Source organism: Spea bombifrons, chromosome 4, assembly GCF_027358695.1.
Source record: "Spea bombifrons isolate aSpeBom1 chromosome 4, aSpeBom1.2.pri, whole genome shotgun sequence".
Taxonomy (NCBI): domain Eukaryota; kingdom Metazoa; phylum Chordata; class Amphibia; order Anura; family Pelobatidae; genus Spea; species Spea bombifrons.
In genome coordinates this window covers 60,862,712-60,887,337 of record NC_071090.1, presented here as the reverse complement: position 1 = coordinate 60,887,337, position 24,626 = coordinate 60,862,712, and the positions used below count along the sequence as shown (strand labels likewise).

Genomic DNA, 24,626 nt, shown 5'->3' with positions numbered 1-24,626 from the left:
TACTAAGTCTGAGCTTTACAGTATGTGTCTTTGATTTAATCCTCATTAGCCAGAGGATGAGGCTGTTGCTGATAATATGATCCACATTCTACCTTTTATTCACCAAGCATGAAGCACATTAAGGCTGATAGGAATAAAATTCATTGGTTTGTGTTTCTGTCATAAAAAATAAAATAAGTTAAAGCATCATCTGGAAAGTAATATAATTTAGATTATATGTTAGGGGCCCCGCTAGCAAGCTGCTGGTGCACATCAGAGAGTGAAAGTTTGCAACAATTTATGAACTGGGCTAGGTGAAGGCCGACAAACTGTTAAAAAAGTCTAGTACATATTAGAAACCCTTACGTTTGGTTTAGCTGATAGCAAAAAAAAAAGAATCTTTGCTGCAATGCATTCAAATTGCAATCCAAACCACATATGTTTTATTTTGATGTGGGTTTATTATCGTTTAAGAAAGCAACGTGCATAACCCATCTTGCTGCCATCTGTGGTTCTGATAAGATCCCTGAAAAAAAACCAAATTCTAGAATGCAGATACTTTGAGAGCTATAAATAAAGCAGGGATCATTGTAACCAAGTCTAGCATGAAAGGTCAGGGCCAGATTTTTCATAGGGTAGATCGGGCATGGCCCTAGAACACCAATATTATAGCCACAAGCACCTAATGCTCATGCCACTTCATAATAGCTGGCTTGCAATGTAAATATGGCCACAATTAAAGCTTAACAACATTCTTTGTTTCATTGAAGCTTTCAGTTAATCACTTTCCATCAAAGTACTATTTTTTGGACAATTTAATGATTAAATTATTTTACTGAATATGCCCAAATTAACACAGAGATGGAGACAGCTCACTATTGCATCTGTATGCTTGTAAACAAATTTAAAAGCAAATGTTTCTAAAAATAAACTATGCATCTCATTTTGTCCTGTAAACGCATCATAGGTAATTAACATGCAGCCAAACAAGGAACAGATGCTAAGACATGAAATTTAGATTTGTCATTTCTACCTACATGTGTCATATGTCACAGAATCTGAGTATAGTAACCTATCTATAAAATAAATCAAACTGAAAATGTTAAATAACCTGGCTACATTCAGTCTTTAAGCTACATAATAATAACTGTTATAACAAATAGTAACACATGAGCCGTATATCTTGCTCACTAACCGCCCTGGGACTTCTTCAATGCAAAGGTTTATCAAAAAAAAAATGCAGCGAGGAGAACTTTTCCCAAGGCTGGGTCGAGGAGACAGTTCGCAACACATTTAAAAAAAAAACAAAAAACAGGAAAATGTGCAGAGCTTTTAAAAATATCCTATTTTTTTTTTTATTGTATTTTAACACGACAGCAGCTGATTGAAATGTCAGCAAAACAATGGCACTCTCTCCACTTCATGGCTGGACTATGCCAGCAGCAGTGTTTAATGCTGAACTCACTGCCAGATGTGCTTTTGATGTGGAGGAGTTGTTGCTGGGTAAACTGTTCTGCACAACAATTTGCATAAATTGCAAAAATACAGGTGGAGATTGCTACTCAGTTGCGTCCATTTACAAGAGAGCCGAGTATTGATACGTTATATTGACATAGTTTAACGCACAGCCATTTTATTTTGTTGAAAGGCCACATGATATCCTACTAGAATTGTAAACATTTTCAGTGACTGCACACAGCACTAAAACCTGCAGCTGAGTAGTCTGTAGGAATACACAAATATGCTAGGTAGAAAAGCTCCTTCAGGTATTTCTTTATATGTTTTAATTTACATGGGATGTTAGAGGAGATGAAAATCATTCTGCGTCTTAGTCCTGGCCATATTCATCATTTATTGTAAAGGGAATTCTCCCTCCCTTGCACACGTTATTCAGCAGCTCTTTTCTTCTCGGTACATAACACTATACTGCAGTTCCCTAACCCTCCAGCACACACCATAAGGCAGCTCCTCCACTTTTCCGCATACATGACCAGTCGCCACCTCCTCTCCTCCTCACACACTGCACTCTGGAAGAACCTTGGTATGAATTCTCTGTTGCACTCGGAAGGACACGCAGTGAAGGTGCAGTCACGGTGTACTTCGCTTTAAGCCCTGCCCAGAGTGACTGACAATTCCCACAGTGACACAGTAAAGGTTGTTATATGTACAGAGTTAGCTCCACGATGTTCACAGGCATGAGGAGCCGCCGTGGAGATGAATGGGGAACAGTACCAAGGGATGAAGTTAGGTTTCGTTACAGCTTTCTATGAAGACTGTTTTGCAATGGAAATTATGTTCTCATGCTTCTGGTTTGCATTAAGAGCTTGCTAGATTCGTTTGACAGCAAAGTAAAACCACAAAATGCTCATTTGAACACTTGGAGACAACACTCTCAAATAATTTAAAGATACAGTGTGGTTCACTATCCGACTAACAAAGCTGATATTATGAGACAAGAAAAATCAATCTTACAGCATATACATTATGAAGGGCCACATCCCAGCTCATAGGAGCTGTAAATATTAAAAAAAAAGAATTATAAAATGATCTTGGCCTTTTTAAATTGCTTAGTTCACATAACCATAACATGGTGGGCCTTTATTTTTTACCTTTGCAATTTCATCAATAAAACAGACATGTGACACAGGGTCTCTCTTCTTTGTCAATACTTTCTGAAGGTGCTGCACCTGAAAATAAATGCATGTACAATTTAAAACAACGCTTCCACACATTTTCAAATTACTGAACTGGGTTCCATATTGTATTATGCACATGCTCTTGAAGTCTTAGCAGATAAAGTTTCAATTTTGTGAATATCCATTTACCCGACACTTGAGAAGTACAGATTAAAAATACTTTTTACACATCAACAAACTATATCTATAATGCACTAAGCCCACGGCATACCTGGACACAGGCAGAATATATCTGGTCCATAAGCTTCTCCATATTTGTCCAAAGTGCTGCTCGGAAAGCTGCAGTGTTTCCTGGCTGTGGCATAGCTGCTCGACCTGGGGCTCCTTGAGAGAACACATAGAAGTATGGAAAAAGAGGAACAGTCAGTCATTACTCCTGATACACAGGACTATCATTTTTTGATGTGAGGTAGTTTGGGGTAGAATGGGGAAAAATACTCGCACCTCAAGTGGTAAGCCACTTTGATACGACAGAAACGTTCCTTAATGGAAATTACACATCCTGTATATTTTAAACAACTGTATAGCACATTTCATTTAAGAAGGGACACTTATTTTGAATAAGTCATCACAATTTATAAATGCAGAAATAAGTTCATATTGTCAAAAGAAGAACGAAAAGACAATACACGGCTCTAAAGCAAGCAGGTCTTTCCAAACCATCTGTTTTCTTGTAATTAAATATATCATCATTGTAAAAAAGTATTTTTGTACAGCACTGTGGAATCTATAGGTGCTATAGAGATAATAGAGCAATATATAAGACCAAAAAGGGTGTTTGTTTTTTTTTTGTAGAGAATTTAATACATTTATACCATACACATGTCTACAGTTATTTTAAACCCAGGCGTTTAAAATAAAAGAAACAAATGTTGCTTTCGGTTACTGGTTATTAATGTTATTTTTTGTAACTACAGTTCTCTAGAAAAAAACATGACATGGAAACACTTTCTATAAGAAATTAAAATGGAGGATAAAGTTTGGTTATACAGTCATAACATTTTAGTACAAATTAAAGTACTAGAACTATATTTTGCAAATAAACACAAAGCAAGTTAAAAATAATAGTACTATTGTTATCCTTCATGTGCACTTTCCCTGTGGGCTGTTCTGATTTGATTATTGCGGCCCCTACATGGTCTTTTTTGGGGGGTGGGTGCTGTACTTGCAATTGTCCAAAGAGCCACCATAGTGTCCTGGTGAACACCATTGACCACTGGATCCTTTCTGTGCAATCCCTTCAGATTAACGTGTTTGACATTATTGCCTAGTGCGCATTGAATACGCTGCCTGATAATAATGTAATGTCACTTGACTGGACATCCCCTTCGGGCCAAATGTTGCCAGCACTCCCCAGTTCTGTGCTAGAAAATACATGAACGGTTACCCTACAGATGCCAGCATGAGTTAAACAGCATAGATAAATAGCAATAAATAATTGCTATACCAATAATTTTGCAGTAGTACTTTCCTTAGTCTTCTATTCTCAAAATTGATGTAATGTGCTTGTCAAACTAACCAGCCAATTCTGTTTTTCTGAATAACAGTATTAGCAAACATAGATTTTTTTCAGATAAAGATTGTATTCCAAACAGTAATTCCTATATTATATCTATAAGAATCAATCCAGAAACGTACTGTGTTTGAAAGGCAAAATAATACAATGTTTTTAAATTAAGTAAATGCATTGCAAGGTAAAATTGTTTTGATTTGCAAAGAGCATAAGCAGAATATTTAATATGTTTTATTGAACAGGTTTTTATGCAGAATATCTCAACCTTTGGCAACAACACCTGCTCCACATTTCATGCGTAGAAAACATAAAAAATGATATATATGGTATTTATATATATATATATATATATATATACACACACACACACACGCACACACGCACGCAAAAGCATAGATTAATAAGATAAACACTGCTTTCCTCACAGTTGGAGGCTTTGTTAAAAAATAAGATCTAGCTCCAAATATTCAAATTGCTTCCATACCTCTTTGGACGGCTTGAGATGTCTGAGTTAAAAATTTAATATCTAATGCATTGTTGATATTCTCATCTAGAGAGGTACAATATCCATCCACAACACTTGTGATAATATCTTTCAGTGCTCCCAAGTTGTAGAAGACTTGAAGTGCTGTACCGACCTGTGTTGGATTCTACAGAGGAAACAAAAATTGAAACATTATTAGTTCTGTTTACATAATTAATTCTTCTATGTTACAGGTTATACAGGAAACATTTTCTATACAAGTCAATGATTGTTATAAACAAATAAAAAAAAAAGGGAAGCAAAGAGGTGTTTGTTGCAGCTTCTCAATTGACCTAAACCCTCAACAATTTATTTATAATTGTCATTGTCATATTGAGTATTAAGCAACTATCCAATGTGTTAACCTCAGTCTAACAAATGAACCAATGTAGAGCAGGAGTGAGAAAATACAGAATTCCCACATACTGTAACATTTCTCGTATTGAAACTTGTAAAATATGAAAAAAATGAGAAAATTAAAAACCAAAAAGCTGATCATATCCAATCCCTGCCAATCCCATAGCTGTACTATGACTTGTTCTGTGACTAGGACATGTAACTGCTGTAAGTGTTATTTTGCCCCAAGAACAATATTTTAGTGTATTGTTAGCAGCTTGTCTGGTGGAGGGCATTACTAGTTAATATTCAAATACAGGTTAAATGATGTGTAAAAGCATTTCATATGATAGTGACAAGAGTGCGCAGAGCTACTTGGTATTTTCCCACACTGTGTTGCTCGCAATTGAACAATCATATTGAAGGCCATTGATGAGTAATAGGTTGCTTTGGGTTCTTCTCAAATTCATACGCTTCCCAAGAACAGATTGCTGTCCTTTCTCTCCCGGAAGACTATTCTAAACATCCCTCGGAATAGCACACGCACTGTATGAAGGGAATTTACAAACACCAGCTGTCCCTGCCCTTCTGTTGTCAGTGAGGCTGTAGGTTTCACCTCCATTACTGTCTAAGTTTCCTTTCCAGGTTGACTTTCTGAGACCAGGGATCAAGCACAAATGAAAGTGTTGGCTTCTAGCCATATCCTTTTGCCTTTGTTGCTCTTTCGGGGGGTTTAAGGGTTATATCTGTCAGTACAGCACAAGCACTATGTTTTTATTTCCATAAAGATTTTCAAAAATGTTAGCTGGAAAGAACTTGGAGCTCTCTCCTCATTAGTCATAGAAACATAGAAACATAGAAAGTGACGGCAGATAAGAGCCAGAAGGCCCATCCAGTCTGCCCAACCTCTGAGTACTCTCCTTTAGTACTTGCCCTTATCCTATATCTAGCTTGGCATTATGCCTATCCCATGCTTGCTTAAATGACCTCACTGTATTAACATCTACCACTTCCACTGGGAGGCTATTCCATGCGTCCACTACCCTTTCCGTAAAGTAATATTTTCTGATGTTACCATTAAACCTTTGCCCCTCTAGTTTATGCTTGTGTCCTCTTGTTGCGGTTTTATTTCTTCTTTTAAATAAACTTTCTTCCTTTACTTTGTTGATTCCCTTTAAGTATTTAAATGTTTCTATCATATCCCCCCTGTCCCGTCTTTTTTCCAGGCTATATAGGTTAAGATCCTTTAACCTGTCCTGGTAAGGTTTATTTTGTAATCCATAAACCATTTTAGTAGCCCTTCTCTGCACTTTCTCCAACATATCTATATCCTTCTGGAGATATGGTCTCCAGTACTGTACACAATACTCCAAGTGAGGTCTCACCAGTGATCTGTACAGCGGCATGAGCACTTCCCTCTTCCTACTGCTAATACCTCTCGCTATACAACCAAGCATTCTGCTAGCATTACCTGCTGCTCTACTGCATTGTCTACCTACCTTTAAATCCTCAGAAATAATTACCCCTAAATCCCTTTCCTCACACGTTGAGGTTAGGACAGTACCAAATAGTCTATACTCTGCCCTTGGGTTTTTATGCCCCAGGTGCATTACTTTGCATTTATCCACGTTAAATGCCAATTGCCACAGCTCTGACCATTTTTCCAGCTTACCTAGATCGTTTGCCATTTGGCTTCTTCCTCCAGGAACATCAACCCTGTTGCAAATTTTTGTGTCGTCGGCAAATAAACATACCTTTCCATCAACACCATCTGCAATATCACTAATGAAAATATTAAAGAGAATGGGTCCAAGTACAGATCCCTGAGGTATCCCACTGGTAACAAGACCTTGTTCTGAATATACGCCATTGACTACAACCCTCTGTTTTCTGTCACTCAGCCACTCCTTAATCCATTCAACAACATTGGGATCTAAACCCAGAGATTGCAGTTTATTTATAAGTCTCCTATGTGGGACAGAGTCAAAGGCCTTACTGAAATCCAGATACGCAATGTCTACTGCACCACCTTGATCAATTACTTTAGTCACCCAATCAAAAAAATCAATAAGATTTGTTTGGCAAGATCTTCCTGAGGAAAACCCATGTTGTTTTTGATCTTGAAAGCCATGTGACTTCAGATGTTCAACAATCCTTTCCTTTAACATTGTTTCCATTAATTTTCCCACTACAGATGTAAGACTAACTGGCCTGTAGTTGCCCGACTCCTCCCTACTGCCTTTTTTGTGTATAGGCACAACATTCGCTACTTTCCAATCCCCAGGGACAACTCCCGTTACCAATGATTCGTTAAATATATCAGTTAACGGTTTTGCTAGTACACCCCCAAGCTCTTTTAATAACTTGGGGTGTATCCCATCAGGCCCCATCGACTTATTTGTCTTTACCTTAGACAACTGAAGTAAAACCTCCGCCTCGATAAACTCACATATTTCAAATGATTCAGTCTTTTTTCCCAACTGAGGTCCCATTCCATCATTCTCATCTGTAAAAACTGAACAGAAATATTCATTGAGACAGTCAGCTAAACCTTTATCCTCTTCTACATATATGCCTTTTGTTTTTAGTCTAACTAATCCTTGTTTAACTTTCCTTTTCTCATTTATATATCTAAAAAATGTTTTATCTCCATTTTTTACTGATAGGGCAATTCGCTCTTCTGCCTGTGATTTGGCAGTTTTTATAACTTTCTTTGCCTCTTTCTGCCTAATTTTATAGATCTGTCTATCTTCCTCACTTTGGGTATTTTTGTATCTACTAAAGGCTAACTTCTTGTCTTTCACGATTTTGGCCACTTCTGCAGAGTACCACAGCGGTTTCCTTAATTTTTTACTCTTACTGACCAACCTAATACAATTTTCTGTTATCTTCAATAAAACAGCTTTTACAAAATCCCATTTCTCCTGAACACCATTTAAATTGTGCCAGTCTGATAATGACTCCTCTATACATTTTCTCATTTTAGAAAAGTCAGCTTTTCTAAAATCTAAAACTTTTGTTTTTGTGTGGTGTGACTCAGTCACTGTTTGTATATTAAACCACACAGACTGATGATCACTAGATCCCAAACTTTCACCTACAGAAATATCTGTTAACAAATCTCCATTTGTGAACACTAAATCCAATGTGGCCTCCTTACGAGTTGGTTCCTCAACCACCTGTTTTAAAGATAATCCCAATAAGGAGTTTAGAATATCCGCACTCCTGGTACAACCAGCTACTTTCGTTTTCCAGTTCACATCAGGGAGATTAAAGTCACCCATGATTATAACATCCCCCTTCACTGTCATTTTAGCTATTTCCTCCACTAGTAGATTATCGAGTTCTTCTACTTGTCCTGGGGGTCTATAAATCACACCTATGCGAGTTACTTTACTTTTGCCAAATTGTACTGTAACCCAAACCGACTCTAAGTTCTCTTCACCAACTTGTATTAAGTTAGATTTTATGTTATTTTTCACATATAGGGCCACCCCTCCCCCTTTCCTGCCCTTTCTATCTTTTCTATATAAAGAGTACCCCGGTATTGATATGTCCCAGTCATTTTTCTCATTATACCATGTCTCAGTAACAGCCACTATATCAACATTCTCAGTTGCCACAACTGTTACAAGTTCATGGATCTTATTCCCTAAACTGCGAGCATTTGTAGACATGACCTTCAGCTTGTCATTTAACACCGATGCTGCAATCACTTTCTGTCCTTGCTTTGGGGGGCAAAACATATGCTTCTCCCTATTATCTTTATAGACCAAGCCCCCAGATCCACCCACCTGGTTACTAAGTAAATCGCCTTCCCTTTCTATACTGTCTAACCCGGTATTTATTCCCTCCCCCCCCATTCCTAGTTTAAAATCTCCTCCAACCGTCTAACCATTCTCTCCCCAAGCACATTGGACCCTCTTGCATTTAGGTGCAATCCATCACGACTATAGAGATTGTACCCCAAAGCAAAATCAGCCCAGTGCTCTAAGAACCCAAAGCCCTCCTTCTTACACCAAGACTTCAGCCATGCATTTAGCTGCCTAATCTCCCGCTGCCTTTCTGGTGTAGCACATGGCACAGGTAGTATCTCTGAGAATACTACCTTGGAGGTCCTTTTCTTAATCTTACTACCCAAGTCCCTAAAATTATCTTTTAGGACACTCCATCTTCCTCTTACTATGTCATTGGTGCCAATGTGCACCAAGACAGCTGGATCCTCACCAGCCCCTCCCAACAATCTATCCACTCTGTCCGCAACATGCCGAACCCGGGCACCCGGGAGACAGCAAACCATTCGGTTGCTGCGATCAGAGCTACAGATTACCCTGTCTGTTTTCCTGATTATTGAATCCCCTACCACCACAACCTGCCTGGGCTTTCCTTCCTTTCGGATCCCCTGCACATTGGATGAGCTGCTCTCCCGGCTGTTAGGGAGAACAGCTTTTTCCGCAAAGCCTACCTCTGAGTCTGCCTCCCCAACATGCTCACTTAAAAGGGCAAATTTGTTGGGAGGGAGAGACTCTGGGCTGGCTTGCCTCTTCCTCTTCCCTTCCCCACTGCAACCACGTCTTACTGTCACCCAGCTATGTGCCTGACTCCCTTCTGACTGATCTCCTCCCTCATTGCTAGGGGCCCCATCTAAACTTTGCTCAGTGAGCAACAGACTCCTCTCAAGGTTGTCAATCTCTCTCAGTGTTTCAATGTGCCTCTTAAGAGCACCAACCTCAGCTTCCAGAGAGACCAATTGATCACACTTACCACAGCGATATGGACCCAGGAACTGCTGTTCCAAGCATGCATACATATGGCATGATGTGCACTGAGTGAAATCTCCAAGCTTGCTCATTCTTTATAAAGGGACGCGAGTATAGAATTTAAACAGTTGCTTTATGTCACTTACCCTCCTTGCTCTTGCACTCTTGTGTTGCACTAACTGCTGTGGTGCACAAACTGGTCACTTACAGAAAGCAAGTCACTTAGAAAATGCAAGCCCCTTACAGTGAGCAACCACTTCCTTATATACAGAGCAACACAGTTAATTGATTATAAACCCCACCCTTAACTAATTACACTATAGAAAATGGGAGAAAAAAAAAAAACCAAACAGTTAATGCAAAACACACAGTTTTTTTTTTGTTTTTTTTGTTTTTTTACCACAAACCCTTCAACCCTCTTGTTGCTGGTTGAGATACAAACCCACTGTTGGTATACTTATAATACCACTTCTCTGCCGCTGCTGTGGTGCACAAACTGGTCACTTACAGAAAGCAAGTCACTTAGAAAATGCAAGGTATTATATACTTATAATACCACTTCTCTGCCGCTGCTGTGGTGCACAAACTGGTCACTTACAGAAAGCAAGTCACTTAGAAAATGGCTGGCAAGAGGCCCATGGCTGGCAAGAGGCCCTATTGCTAACGTCACACCATATGTGGACAATAATTTATTTAAAAAGAATATAAAAAGAGAGAATGAGGTTAGACGTGAAAACAGAGTAGTGTAAGACATTATATAAGCCTTGATCAAATATAATATATACTCCTGTGGCTTTTAATGTGTATCATTTTCTACCAAAAGTCCGGGCCAAGGGCATAAATATTGAACTCGGAAAACCGTTCACAGTTGCAAACAATATGTCATTTTTATGAAGATAAATTATTTAACTGTCAGCTTTGTTTTGATATGGAAAGCATCACTACCTGCATTCTCACACTGAAACCGGTGAGCCTTAAAACAGAAAAAGTGAACAATATTAAAAGAAAATTGTCACGTTCCCCAGCAATGCAGTTTATTTAGGCTATGCAACCCTTGCTTATTTTGAATACATGTAGATGTCCTGTGACATATATCTTGTGTATACTTAAAACAAGGACTGAGGGCTAACTTGGGCAATGATGGAGCCACCTCCAACAATATGTTCCATTGCTTTTTAAAAATTGACAACTCATTGCTAGTTTTTAAAATCTCTATGCTTGTGTGTGTGCATATATATATATATATATATATATATATATGTTTTATAACTGCTTTACAGTTGTTTATTTTGCTTGATATTGTGAAATAGTGTAAGTTTATAAATAGAGTGCTGATAAAAAATTATGAGGTCAGAAAGCTGATGTATCAAAACCTCCACAAACTCTCACTCACTTTAACTCGCCATGACACACAGCTGTGCTAGTGTACAAAATTGAATAAAAATGAGACATGCCACTGAAGGTCGGGGCTGTTAGGGAAAGTAAATTGGACCGAGCTGGCCAGTTACACAGCTCCAACTTGGTTTCAGTAGATGCAGTCAGATTTGTCATTAGATCTGGTTTTATTTATAAGACGGGGAAACCAGTTTAAACATTGACATTCCACAAATCATTTCAACAATGCTAATAATTACAAAATGGCACATTTTTATTGGCTTACACTTGATTTTTTATGCAACTTTAGAGAAGGTACATGAAATTTGTAAATCTTGCAGCCAAATGTTTAGTGAGAACTTTTATGTTGGTCTATTAAAATATCCAAGTATTTCTTTTACCAAACAATGGAACAGCACAGTTCCATTTTAAGCAAAAACTAATACATAATATAAAAGTTTAACAATCACCACAGTTTGCATGACTTTTCTGTGGAATTTTAACACTAAAACTATCAACTGCGATGGTTTTGTATAACAAAAGAAATCCAAACCGAAATGTAACATGATAAGGTCAAGACTGCTAATGTTATAAAATATTGTTTCCATGTGTATCCAGTATTCAGGATTTTATATTGTGTGTAAATGTTTATCGACCACGCAATCCCAACAATAATTCTGCAGACACCCCTCTTTCTGCTAGACTAGTATAACTAATGTAGATTTCTAATATGTGATGCCAGCAATAGTCCAGAAATGAACACAAAGCAGGCAGGACATGATTTGTTTTCATTTTATGCATGCTCCGTCCAGCGAGTAGATATTGTTGTGTGGAAACATGACTGCACATGAAGCCTACAGGCGTGAGCCTCATTACCTACAGGCGTGAGCCTTATTACCTACAGGCGTGAGCCTCATTACCTACAGGCGTGAGCCTTATTGAATCTGAACATTAACTAAACTAATCACTAGACAAAATATCCCTAAAACTTTATTATAGATATTACAAAACAGCGAATGGAGACACCTTAAATTCTTGTGTGTGTGTGTGTTGAATTATAATTGGTTTAGAAATACTGTATGTTTTACCAAACAAATATTTTTTTCAGAAATCGTTAAATAAAAACAGATTGGGGTAGTGGACTGACAGGTAAAGTGAATAACACTGATAATCTTGGTATCATGTTAGGCAGCATGTAAATATATCGGCCTCAAAATTGATGTGTTAGAAGCAGGAAAAATGGGCAAATGCACATATCTGAGCGACAAGGGTCAAATTGCGATGGCCAGAGCATCTCCAAAACTGCAGCTCTTGTGGGGTGTTCCCCGTCTTTAGCGGTCAAAAGTGATCCAAGGAAGGAAAAGCCAACAAGGCTCATTAATGCACACAGAGGGTGAAGGTTGGCCTGTGTGGTCAAATCGGTGATAAAGTTAATGCTGGTTCTGATAGAAAGGTGTCAGAACAGAAACAGTGCATTACAATTTGTTTCGTATGACCAGTCAGGGTGCCCTTGCTGACCCCTGTTCATTGTCTACAGCATCTACAACTGGCACGTGAGCATAAGAACTGGACCACAGAGCAATAGAAGAAGGTGGCCCGGTCTCATTTTCTTTTATATCACGTGGATGGCTGGGTGCGTGTGCATCACTTACCTGGAGATCATATGGCACCAGGATGCACTACGGGGAAAAAGCACTATGCTTCTGTGAATCCATACCATTTTTTCTTTAGGCTTTTATAGGGCATTTCTTATTCTTAACTTAGCTATACTGAATAAGATTTATTAAACACAGTGATACCAAGTACACTGGTTGGCAAATACACAATTTCCAAAAAAGCAGAGTTTGGTTGTAGCAAAGGACAGGCTGATTGAACTCATAACCCGCATTAATATAATTAGATCTCACTTTCTGAATGTGATTCTTTCATTACCAGGGAAGGTTTTTAAATTGTCTGTCATATGCAGATGCTGCCTGTTCATGCTTGATATATATTCTACAGCTTACCTAAATAGATTATTACAGACCCTGTTAACTATCAACAGACAGCAAAGAAACCCACAAATGGAATTAAAGTCTTGTCTGACACTAAAGGCCGCAAAACAATCTTGCAGACCAAGAACATATGAGGTCAATCAACATACATCTTACACTGCCATACATGTGTGAGGATACATTAACTACAGAGATCCAATAAGAGGAATATATTCTTGAAGACAATCAGTATTTACAGATGTACTTAATAGTGAAACCAGGGTCGAGCTTCGTACCAGACAAGGGGTGCCTGGACCAGGGAAGGCATGCAATGGAAGCCTTACTATGTGTGGGAATGTGCAAAATAGATCTATGCCTTCATGCAGAAAAATGACACTAAAAATTGTGCTGAAAATATTTTAATGCTCTTACCCGTTTTTGATTTTCTGCCAATCCCCGTACTTGTTTTCAGTAGCTGTTAATATTCATGTAAGAATGATGTAGTGCAAATAAAAACTGAGCGGAAGGAATGAGGGTCAAGAGCATATAAGGAGATAATGTCTTCTAAACTAGTGTAGAGGGAGAGCGGGGCGAAAGAGCTATATCTAAAACACAAGCAGTTGGCATTTGGGGGGAAACATGTAAAATTAGATTTCGAACCAAATCCATACTAAAATTCAACAAGCATGTTAATCCATCTAAAACACATTTTAACAGGATTTTATGCAAGGCATAAGTCTTAAGAAACGGTAGACTTTCCAGTTTGTATATTTATATATTTGTTTTCAATGATGAGCACGAAAAAATTCAAACTGTTCATATGAAAGAGTGACACACTAGGATTTATCCAAGAAGCAAGAACCCTAATGACAATCCTCAGAAATAATATTGCTAAAATCCCTATAAATCCTCTTACAGTGACCACTGTATGTCAAAACAATATTCGTATAATCCTAGTGAGCCTCAAGACAAGCCTGGGCTGCCAAGCATGTCTGGCTACAACCAGAAAAGTAAACATAAAGGAGTGAATGCACTCTGTGATGACTGTAATACCACCCAAGTGATGAAGGTTATTCTGATACCTGGACCATGACATTTCAGGAAGCTTTTTTTTCAAGATTTCAATTTCAATCACACATGATGAGCACAGAATGTGTCAATAGATTTTCTTTTGCATTTACCAGAAATGTGTTTCTCGTACTGTGAAGAAGATCAATAAAGCTGTTATATCTGACACGTGGATTGTGAACGTTTTTTTATTGTGTGGACATTTAAAAGAAACGAAAGAAGCACTATTTTCTGTACCTTGTCCAAATGCATTGCCATTGCAGTGGGTAGAATACTGGGTTATTACAGGATTCTCTTGTTTTTAGGTCTCAAGTTTAGACATTTTAGATTTTCTATTTTTTGTTTCTTTTAGTCCAGGTAAATTTACTGCTGAGAAAATTCTTCAATATCTCGGTTTTTATTTTACTTTTTAGTACACCTGTGAACTGTGGTTTGGTATTTAGAAAAAATGGCTTTAGCTTCATTAATGCCTGAGGAAGTGACCTAACAACTTGGTCTTGAAAGCTTGCATTTAAACTAAGTTAGCCAATAAACAGTATTGACACACAATGCATCAAAGTTATGCATGTTAGCAAGTTTTACAAAGGGAAAGCACTTGTGCTCCTAACACACAATTTACGGTGGAAAATATTCTGAAAGTTAACGGATAAACAGTAATTGTGTTCCAAGCTTCTCAGAATACATTTACAAAACCTGGAAAATTTGCATTAATAGAGGTATAGAACAAAAATATCTAAATAGCCCAGACAACAATGAGTGTCCAAGATACCATGTCTAATGTGCATATTTTGTTAGATGAAGTTATACTTTTCAGGGTAATAATTTGGAGAATAATGTTATCAATTATAGATAAATGATTATAAACCTCCAAGAAACATAGAGGAGGGAACAGAGTAGGATAGAGAGGTACTGGAGTGCAAACCGACATGAATACTTTTGTATTTGTATTAACTGCAGGAAATAGGCAGCTCTTGAAGTCGCACAAGATAACAGGGAAAATGCAGAGATACAAAGGTTAAATAGTGGAGTACAAATATGAGTGCCAAATCTCAGGTGCAGTATACAATTGTCCTTTATAGGGGGGGGGACAACTTAGACCTATAGAATAGGAGACAATTCTATACATCTCATACTTTTTACAGTTATCTTTCTGTCATAATATATCAATGTGAGCTCTGGAATTGTATATAAAAACCTCTAACAAAGTTACATTAGTCTCATACAGATACACTTTTATTTTTGTCTATAGTCTCTAGCCCATTTTTCACACATGATAAATATGTGGTGTTTATATAAAATGTTTGTATATTGATCCCATATTTGGTTCAAAGATAACCATGTATGTCAAATGGTTTCCTTTAAAATCACGCTAAACACTACTGGTTTAAAAGCAAAGCACACATTTTCAAGAGTAAATGAACGGGCGTGATTGTCTTTTCCTATAAAACTTAAAGGTTGTTGGAGCAGGAATAGAGGGTTTCTGGGCATTATTAAAGGTTTGCCCTCATCCAGTCTTTACCAAAAGCTTTTGCATTGTCAGAATATTATACTAGGAGGAACTAGGATATACGTTTTTGCAACTAAAACTGGCATGCCAATCTTGATATATCTATAGTAATATATAATAATATATAATAATTAGTTGAAAATTAAAGCTGATATTTTGTCAATTGACGTTATATGAATTCATAGAAAAATAATATACTTAACAAGGTCTTAGTATAAAAGACAAAAAGAATGGAGTTATGAACATGAAAGAAATATAGTGGCGAAAGAAGATGAACTTTTTTCCTTTTAGTGACCTTTAGAAAACACACCTGAAAGTGAGGTAGGAGACGGATGACATACCTGCCCCAGTCTATGTATGTAAAAATGCATGCAAAACAAATTGAAAATATATAGTGGGAGCACTAAGAAAACTATAAGGAAAATATATTCAAAGGTGAGAAAATCCATCTCCCTCCTTTAACTCTCCAGCCAGCTCATCTGAGACATAACCAATCAAGTTTCACACATAGCGAAAACAGCTCCGCTCCCATAGAACCTTTGGTCCAGACACAGCTTATAAAGTGGAAGACATGTCCAAAAGATAGTGTTTCATAAAGGTATGGATAGATTTCCATATCAGCTGTCTTAGCAACCTGCTCCAAGGAATCACTCGCCCTTCCTGCCAAAGAGGAAGGAACTGATCTGGTTTAACATTGGATGCCCAGGGGCCTGTATTACGGCCATAGAAAATGAAAGAGATGAAGAGAAAACCAAATTCCTGCTGGGATATGAAGACATTTTCTCACTTTTAAAGCGTAGCAAGTTTTGTTTTGCTCATTGGGAGGATGTAGACAACATTCAGGTATTTAAAGTATTCCATGAAATAGCAATTACATTTCAGAAAAAAACATTTTACGGAGCAAAGATCCCCAGCTATCCCAAAATAATTTTTACAATTTTTTTTTTTAAACTCTGTTATGTGTAAATGCATGGAGGAAAAATCTTCAACAAGATGAATCTAAGGCATACTTGAGTCAGTGGATTAAATCATTTCATGAATAAGTGCATTTGGATTCGCACAATCTTTCATTTTCACAATTTTTGCAAAATATCTGAACGGGTATGAATCTTCAGAAATAAGGAGGGAGCCCCACTGAAAAAAAAAGAATGGAAAAGCTCCTAACTTTTGTTTGATTTGTTTGTCTGCTGCAGCTAAGCACTCCCTCTCACATTGTATAGGAGCAGAGGCAGCAGTTAGTTAGAAGCTGTTACATTTAAAGCTTAACACAACATAATTGGATTTTTGGCCACATTCCCAGACAATCTGGGACAGGTTTCAAGTGGTTTTGCCTGATAAGTTTCTATGACTCAAACATATCTAAGGTCTTCTAACTAAGTGTTGGCAGTCCTTCCAGAAAATAATCAGGGCTAGGTGTCCAAGGCACATAACATAATCAGGGCCAGGTGCACAGGGCACAACAAAGCTGTAGTTAACCATTGCAATACCAGATATATTTATACCAAAACATTATCAATCAAAACACAAAGCCATAACAGAGATGGGCAAAAGAACCCCTGCTGATGCTAGTTTAATTTAATTCTGCACTACCGCTGTGGGGGCAGCACACAATTCCCCAAAACACTAAACAGTAGCTTGAAAATATGATATAATCCTCTGCAGAAGTTAAAGGAATAGATGGATCTTTAATACAATTAGCTTAAGAGTTTGGGGGTAGTGAGATTTATTTTTTAATATAATTTACTTGTAGTGGTAGAGCTAAGGGGCATTTTTTGCTTTTGTTTGTTGTCAGAGGGATCTGTAGACATCCTCATAGTAGAAATCTGCACAGAATGTGTTTTGGAAGGGTTCTAACTAAGTCTTAGGCCAGAGTCAAGAACTGACAAAACCCAGCAAGGACAACAGTAGTCACTGAGTAAAGAAAGACCAAGCTTCCTCAATGCTGTTCTCTTTCAGCTTCCTAAAAGTACAGGGTACTTCTACTAGTAGTACAGAAAGATGACAGGCTCCACCTGAACTACCGTATTTGCTCGATTATAAGACGACCCTGATTATAAGACGACCCCCCAAAATCTGAATATTAACTTAGGAAAAAAAGAAAAAGCCTGAATATAAGACGACCCTAAAGGAAAAAAGTTTTACCAGTAAATGTTAATTCATGTAAACTATTTTTTTTAATAAAAGCTATGATTGAGAAAAATATTTTTTTTTTGTTTTTATTTCTTGTATTTTCCAACCTGTCCCCCAGTTACGCACATCTGCCCCCAGGCTTGCCACACCAATATGGCACTGTGGCCCATGATATGCCTTTTAACCCTCTATATGCCACTGTGCCCCATGGTATGCCTTTTGACCCCCTATGTGCCACTCTGCCTCCAGAAATGCCTTATACCCCTATATCCCATTCTGGCATTTAGGGGGTTAAAATGCATATTATGGGGCAGAGTGGCATATAGGGAGGTATAAGGCATTCCAGGAGGCAGAGTGGCATTAAGGGAGTTAAAAGGCATTATATAGAGCACTCTGCCTCCAGAAATGCCTTATACCCCTATATGCCACTCTGGCATTTAGGGGGTTAAAAGGCATATTATGGGGCAGAGTGGCATATAGGGAGGTATAAGGCATTTCAGGAGGCAGAGTGCACTATTAAATGCCCCCTTAACGCCACTCTGCCTCCTGAAATGCCTTATACCTCCCTATATGCCACTCTGCCCCATAATATGCCTTTTAACCCCCTAAGTGCCAGAGTGGCATATAGGGGTGTAAGGCATTCCAGAAATGCCCTACACACACACACACACACACACACACACACTTACTTACTTACCGGTGCTTCCAATTTCCTGCTGTATTGCCGGGGCAGCGGGTTGACGTCTCATTCCGCGGCAGCCGGAAGGAGGTGGAGTTGGCAGCGGGGGTTTGTATGCGTCCGTCGCAAATACCTTCCCCGGCTGTCAGAGATCAGGAACTCTGGAACTCTGATCTCTGACAGTCGGGGAAGGTATTTGCGACGGACGCATACAAACCCCCGCTGCCAACTTCACCTCCGGAAGCACCGGTAAGTGTGTGTGTGTGTGGGGGGGGGGCGACGACAGGAGGATCCAGGTCCCCTGCAGCGGTGCGGGGGATCTGGATCTTAGTCTCCTAATCAGACCTCTATTTGAGGTCTGATTAGAAGACGACCCCGATTATAAGACGAGGGGTATTTTTCAGAGCATTTGCTCTGAAAAAAACCTCGTCTTATAATCGAGCAAATACGGTATGTTTGTAAGAGTGTCCAAGGGTTCTTTAACGCAGCCTTCAGCCTCATGCTGATGCCATTCTCAGGTTATTCAGGATCTATGATATGAAGCACCCAGGCAGAAGCAATTTACCAGCTTTGCAGAGACTTAACAGCCCCCCCACCAATAAAGTAGACAGGTAATCATAACATGTGAAAAACTATGCCGTAAAAATAGAGGATAATATAAATTAAGTATTAGAGCAAATAAACCAATTAGCAGAAGTAGTATCACAAAGCAAAGAAACTAAGATTACTTCACACCCTCAGGGCAGAGGGTGACTCATCAGAGAACTACCTCCATTTTCCTGGGAGAAGCTCCAACATTTTCCATGTTATTCTATGGGGGAAAGGGAAGAGAAGGGTCTACCTTCTCCATGTTATTAAACAGTTATCTGCACATGCAGCCCAGCTCAAACTTTATTACATGCGGTTGTCTGATGCCATTCTCACTTTGCTTCTTCTGGGCATCAATGCCCCCACTTCATTCACACCTCCCAAGCCATGCCTCTCCTTTATGACCATGTGGATGTGTCACGGGCATAAAGTTTAAACAACTTGCAGACAGAATATTTTCATGGTACAACTAAAACACTAGAAATGAGAATGAACACCCATATTGTTGGTACTATACAATAAAAACAAATAGATGTCCAGCTTATCTCGGTAAGAAGCCTACATTAACACAGAATTACCCACGTTTATGGGCTGGGAATGTAGAGCATTAGCCAAACATTCAGAGCATTTTGCAATTAAGATACCAGAATCTCAGCACAGACAATTTCTACAATCTAATGACTGAAGATAGCCAGTAATGTTTCAAATCTGGTTACATCCTTGGTGGAATGTCATCAGCTTATATACAAATCAATAGCTCCCTGATACAGAAGTTTGAGTACAAAATTAGGCTGATACTGCACAGAAAGGATGAGGGTCTAAACAACTGCTCACAACAGCCCACAGGTTACAGAACGTAAATACAAACCTACTTCCAAATACTGTTAAATACAATAAGTGTGTGTGCGTGCATGAAACAAGATACAGCAACTCAGGACAAATATATTCACCACCTTACATCGAAAATGAATTTACAAAAACCTGTGGCAGCATTTATTAGATACATATAAAAAATGAATAACTTTATTGCTGTGGGAAGCTTATTTTTTTATTCTGGTATTTCAACCATGAGTCATGGATTTGTTCACAGATGGTGAGCGGAAAAAAAGAGAAAAAAATACAGGGAGAAGAAAACTACTAAAGTGTATTTCTCATAGCTTATAAGTAGTTTTTGAATCATACTTCAACTGAAAACAATAAACAAGCACACAAGGGATTTTTAATTTTTGGCATTTAGAACACTAAACTTTTGTTAATGTGGTTTATACAGAATTTATATCTTGTTACAGTGGGGCAAAAAAGTATTTAGTCAGCCACCAATTGTGCAAGTTCTCCCACTTACAAAGATGGGAGAGGCCTGTAATTTTCACCATAGGTACACTTCAACTATGAGAGACAGAATGAGACAACAAAGTCCATAAATCACATTGTCTGATTTTTAAAGAATTTATTTGCAAATTATGGTGGAAAATAAGTATTTGGTCAATAACAAAAGTTCATATCAATACTTTGTTATATACCCTTTCTTGGCAATGACAGAGGTCAAACGTTTTCTGTAAGTCTTCACAAGGTTTTCACACACTGTTGCTGGTATTTTGGACCATTCCTAATGCAGATCTCCTCTAGAGCAGTGATGTTTTGGGGCTGTCGCTGGGCAACACGGACTTTCAACTCCCTCCAATGGTTTTCTATGGGGTTCAGATCTGGAGACTGGCTAGGCCACTCCAGGACCTTGAAATGCTTCTTATGAAGCCACTCCTTCTTTGCCCGGGTGGTGTGTTTGGGATCATTGTCATGCTGAAAGACCCAGCCACGTTTCATCTTCAATGCCCTTGCTGATGGAAGGAGGTTTTCACTCAAAGTCTCACGATACATGGCCCCATTCATTCTTTCCTTTACACGGATCAGTCGTCCTGGTCCCTTTGCAGAAAAACAGTTCCAAAGCATGATGTTTCCAACCCCATGCTTCACCATAGGTATGGTGTTCTTTGGATGCAACTCAGCATTCTTTCTCCTCCAAACACGACGAGTTGAGTTTCTACCAAAAAGTTCTACCTTGGTTTCATCTGACCATATGACATTCGCCCAATCCTCTTCTGGATCATCCTAATGCTCTCTAGCAAACTTCAGATGGGCCCAGACATGTACTGGCTTAAGCAGGGGGACACGTCTGGCACTGCATGATTTGAGTCCCTGGCGGTGTAGTGTGTTACTGATGGTAGCCTTTGTTACTTTGGTCCCAGCTCTCTGCAGGTCATTCACTAGGTCCCCCCGTGTGGTTCTGGGATTTTTGGTCACCGTTCTTGTGATCATTTTGACACCACGGGGTGAGATCTTGCGTGGAGCCCCAGATCGAGGGAGATTATCAGTGGTCCTGTATGTCTTCCATTTTCGAATAATTGCTCCCACAGTTGATTTCTTCACACCAATCTGCTTGCCTATTGCAGATTCAGTCTTCCCAGCCTGGTGCAGGTCTACAATTTTGTTTCTCGTGTCCTTCGACAGCTCTTTGGTCTTGGCCATAGTGGGGTTTGGAGTGTGACTGAGGTTGTGGACGGGTGTCTTTTATACTGAGTTATACAAGTTCAAACAGGTGCCATTAATACAGGGAAGGAGGACAGAGGAGACTCTTAAAGAAGATGTTACAGGTCTGTGAGAGGCAGATATCTTGCTTGTTTGTAGGTCACCAAATACTTATTTTACCGAGGAATTTACCAATGAATTCATTAGAAATCCTACAATGTGATTTCCTGTTTTCTTTCCCACCATTCTGTCTCTCATAGTTGAAGTGTACCTATGGTGAAAATTACAGGCCTCTCTCTCATCTTTTTAAGTGGGAGAACTTGCACAATTGGTGGCTGACTAAATACTTTTTTGCCCCACTGTATTTCATAAATACAATGTAGATGGACGACGTGTTTTACGTCTGTTGGGAAAAAAAACAAGCATTTTAAATTTCTTTAATACTAATACATTACACATGTAATATTAGTAATAATACTGGGTTTATTAGCAGATATGAACGGTGTTCTAAAATTTATAATGGATATCTGTGTAGCTTTTACATCTTGTTGGCTCATCTTACAAGAAGGGCTCCATAACATTGATATGTTTTATCTCAACTCAGCTGCAAGTGATTAAACCCACGTGGGCATGTTTAACATAACCCTCATTTTTATTGAGATTTATTTTGTTAAAAAAAAGCTATTAAGCAGGTAAAATCTATTAGACTGCTATCTATTTCTATCAACATACACACATACAAATTGCATTTTAAAAGCACTTTAGCTTGACTGTGTTTAATCTTTGAAAAAAATCCTTTTTACGCTGTTACATCTGCTCTAAGAAGCACAGTATCTAATGCTCTTGCCAAACAGACATCTGAGAAAGGCACGCCAATGCATTGTGGATAGTTGGTAATGATTTCTATAAAAACTACTGAAACAGACAAAATGAAATCGCCAGCTTCCAAAAGCATTGGATGGTAGAGAAATGAGCTTTATACTCATTTTAGCTGTTGAAGGAATATACCAAAAATATAAAATTTCTTCACCTGCAGACACTGGGTGATGATCCTGGTAATGGGTAGGGTCCTACACCTACTAAATAAACTGCCTTTGTCCAAACACACATACATTGAGCTTTTCACTTCCCACAGCCCCTGTGAAGCAGCAGATTATATGAATATAAGTATTGTATATACCGTATTGGCTCGGATATAGGCCGCCCCCCGTATATAGGCCGCACCCTAAAAGTTGGGTGCTTTTTTAAAGAAAAAGTTTTTTTTTTTTTTTTTAATAGACATGCTGCCACTCTGCCCCTCCCCTAAGATATGCTGCCACTGTCCTCCCCCTCCTCCCCCCCGAGATATGCTGCCACTGTCCCCCCCCGAGATATGCTGCCACTGTCCCCCCCGAGATATGCTACCACCCTGCCCCCCCCCCGACTTACCAGAGCAGACTCCCAGGTGTCTTGCGGGGCCGGCGGGGGACATCGACGCAATACGCGTATACAACTTCCGGTGCCGGCGCCGGAAGTTGTATACGCGTATTGCGTAGATGTCCCCCGCCGGCCCCGCAAGACACCTGGGAGTCTGCTCTGGTAAGTCTTGGGGGCAGAGGGAAAACGCATCGTGCGGACGTTCACCGGCTGTGACGATGCGCGTAAACAGCCTCCACTGCCGGCACATCTGCACGATGTGCTTTAACAATCTCCCTTGCCGGGACTCCCCCCGTGGGAATTCCCGGCAAGGGAGATTGTTAAAGCACATCGTGCAGACGTGCCGGCAGCGGAGGCTGTTTACGCGCAACGCTGCTGCCGGTAAAGTCTGCACGATGCGCTTAGACAACCTCCCGTGCCGGCCCTCCCCCGTGGGAAGTACTGGAAGGGGAGGCTGTCTGAGCGTATCAGAGAGTAGGATGCAGGTCCCCTGCACCGCTGCGGGGGATCTGTATCCTAACCCTGCTGCCTGCCCGGCGCCCGGGACTGCAGGTCCCGGGCGTCGGGCGCTAGACCCCGAATATAGGCCGCACCCCCACTTTAACCCCTTCGTGACAATGGCCGTTTTAACATTTCTGCGCTGCTCGTGTTTAGCTGTAATTTTCTTCTTTCCCGTTTACTGAACCTACACACATTATATATTGTTTTTTTCAGGACAAGAAGGGCTTTCTTTAGATGACATTGTTTTGATTGTATCGTATTATTTACTATTAAAAAAAGTATAAAATATGGTTAAACATTTAGAAAAAAATGACGGTTTCTAACTTTTAGTTGAAAAATCTTTTACTCATCTATAAAAGGTAATAAAAAAAACCTGCTAAATAGATTCTACTATTTGTCCTGAGTTTAGAAATACCCAATGTTTTTATGTTTTTTTGCTTTTTTCTACACATTATGGGGCTATAAGTACAGGTAGCGTTTTGCTATTTCAAAGCCATTTTTTCCAAATCTGGTAATTCTTCCCCCCATGTGCCATTTCGGGTATCTTTGAAGCCGGCCAATGCAATTTACCCCATCAAGTCAGATATTTTTGAAAACTAGACAGCCCAGGGTATTCCAAATGCTAGTATTTTAACCCTTTCCAAGCACTTATTCTACCATCAGCCTTTGTCAAACTTTTTTTTTTTTTTTTCAAATAAAGATTTATTGAGTTTTTTTCGTGTGAAAGAAAAAAACAGTAGGCAGGGGAGTAAGGGAATGGGGAAAAGGGAGGGACAGGATGGGGAGGGAGAAACAGCAATCCCGTCGCAGCGGGGCAGATTAAATCCGACAATAATCAGTACAAAATAAAGCTCGAAAAGCAAAATACATTACAGAGCAATACAATAACGTCGGCGGGCAATACAGCATCTCATACCCAGGATAGTGGAGCATTAGTGCCACAGAAGGGGCCAGTTGTAACACTGGTAGATTGCCCATGTACGGTGTGAAAGGTATCGCAAATCCCCCGGCAACAGTGCGTGTACACAGTACCACCAAACGGTCAAATGGGGCCGAAAAA

The 24,626-nt window shown here is 39.2% G+C and overlaps 1 protein-coding gene across 1 annotated transcript in view; it reads right to left on the bottom strand.

Annotated features, from left to right (window-relative positions):
* Positions 1-24,626, bottom strand: part of COG5 (component of oligomeric golgi complex 5) — a 146,146-nt gene that overhangs the window by 38,154 nt on the left and 83,366 nt on the right. The window contains exons 8-10 of the mRNA XM_053463199.1: positions 4,673-4,838; positions 2,887-2,999; positions 2,589-2,666 (exon numbers count right to left, since the gene is read on the bottom strand). Coding sequence (XP_053319174.1) covers positions 2,589-2,666; positions 2,887-2,999; positions 4,673-4,838 — 357 coding nt within the window. The remainder of the gene's footprint in view (positions 1-2,588; positions 2,667-2,886; positions 3,000-4,672; positions 4,839-24,626) is intronic.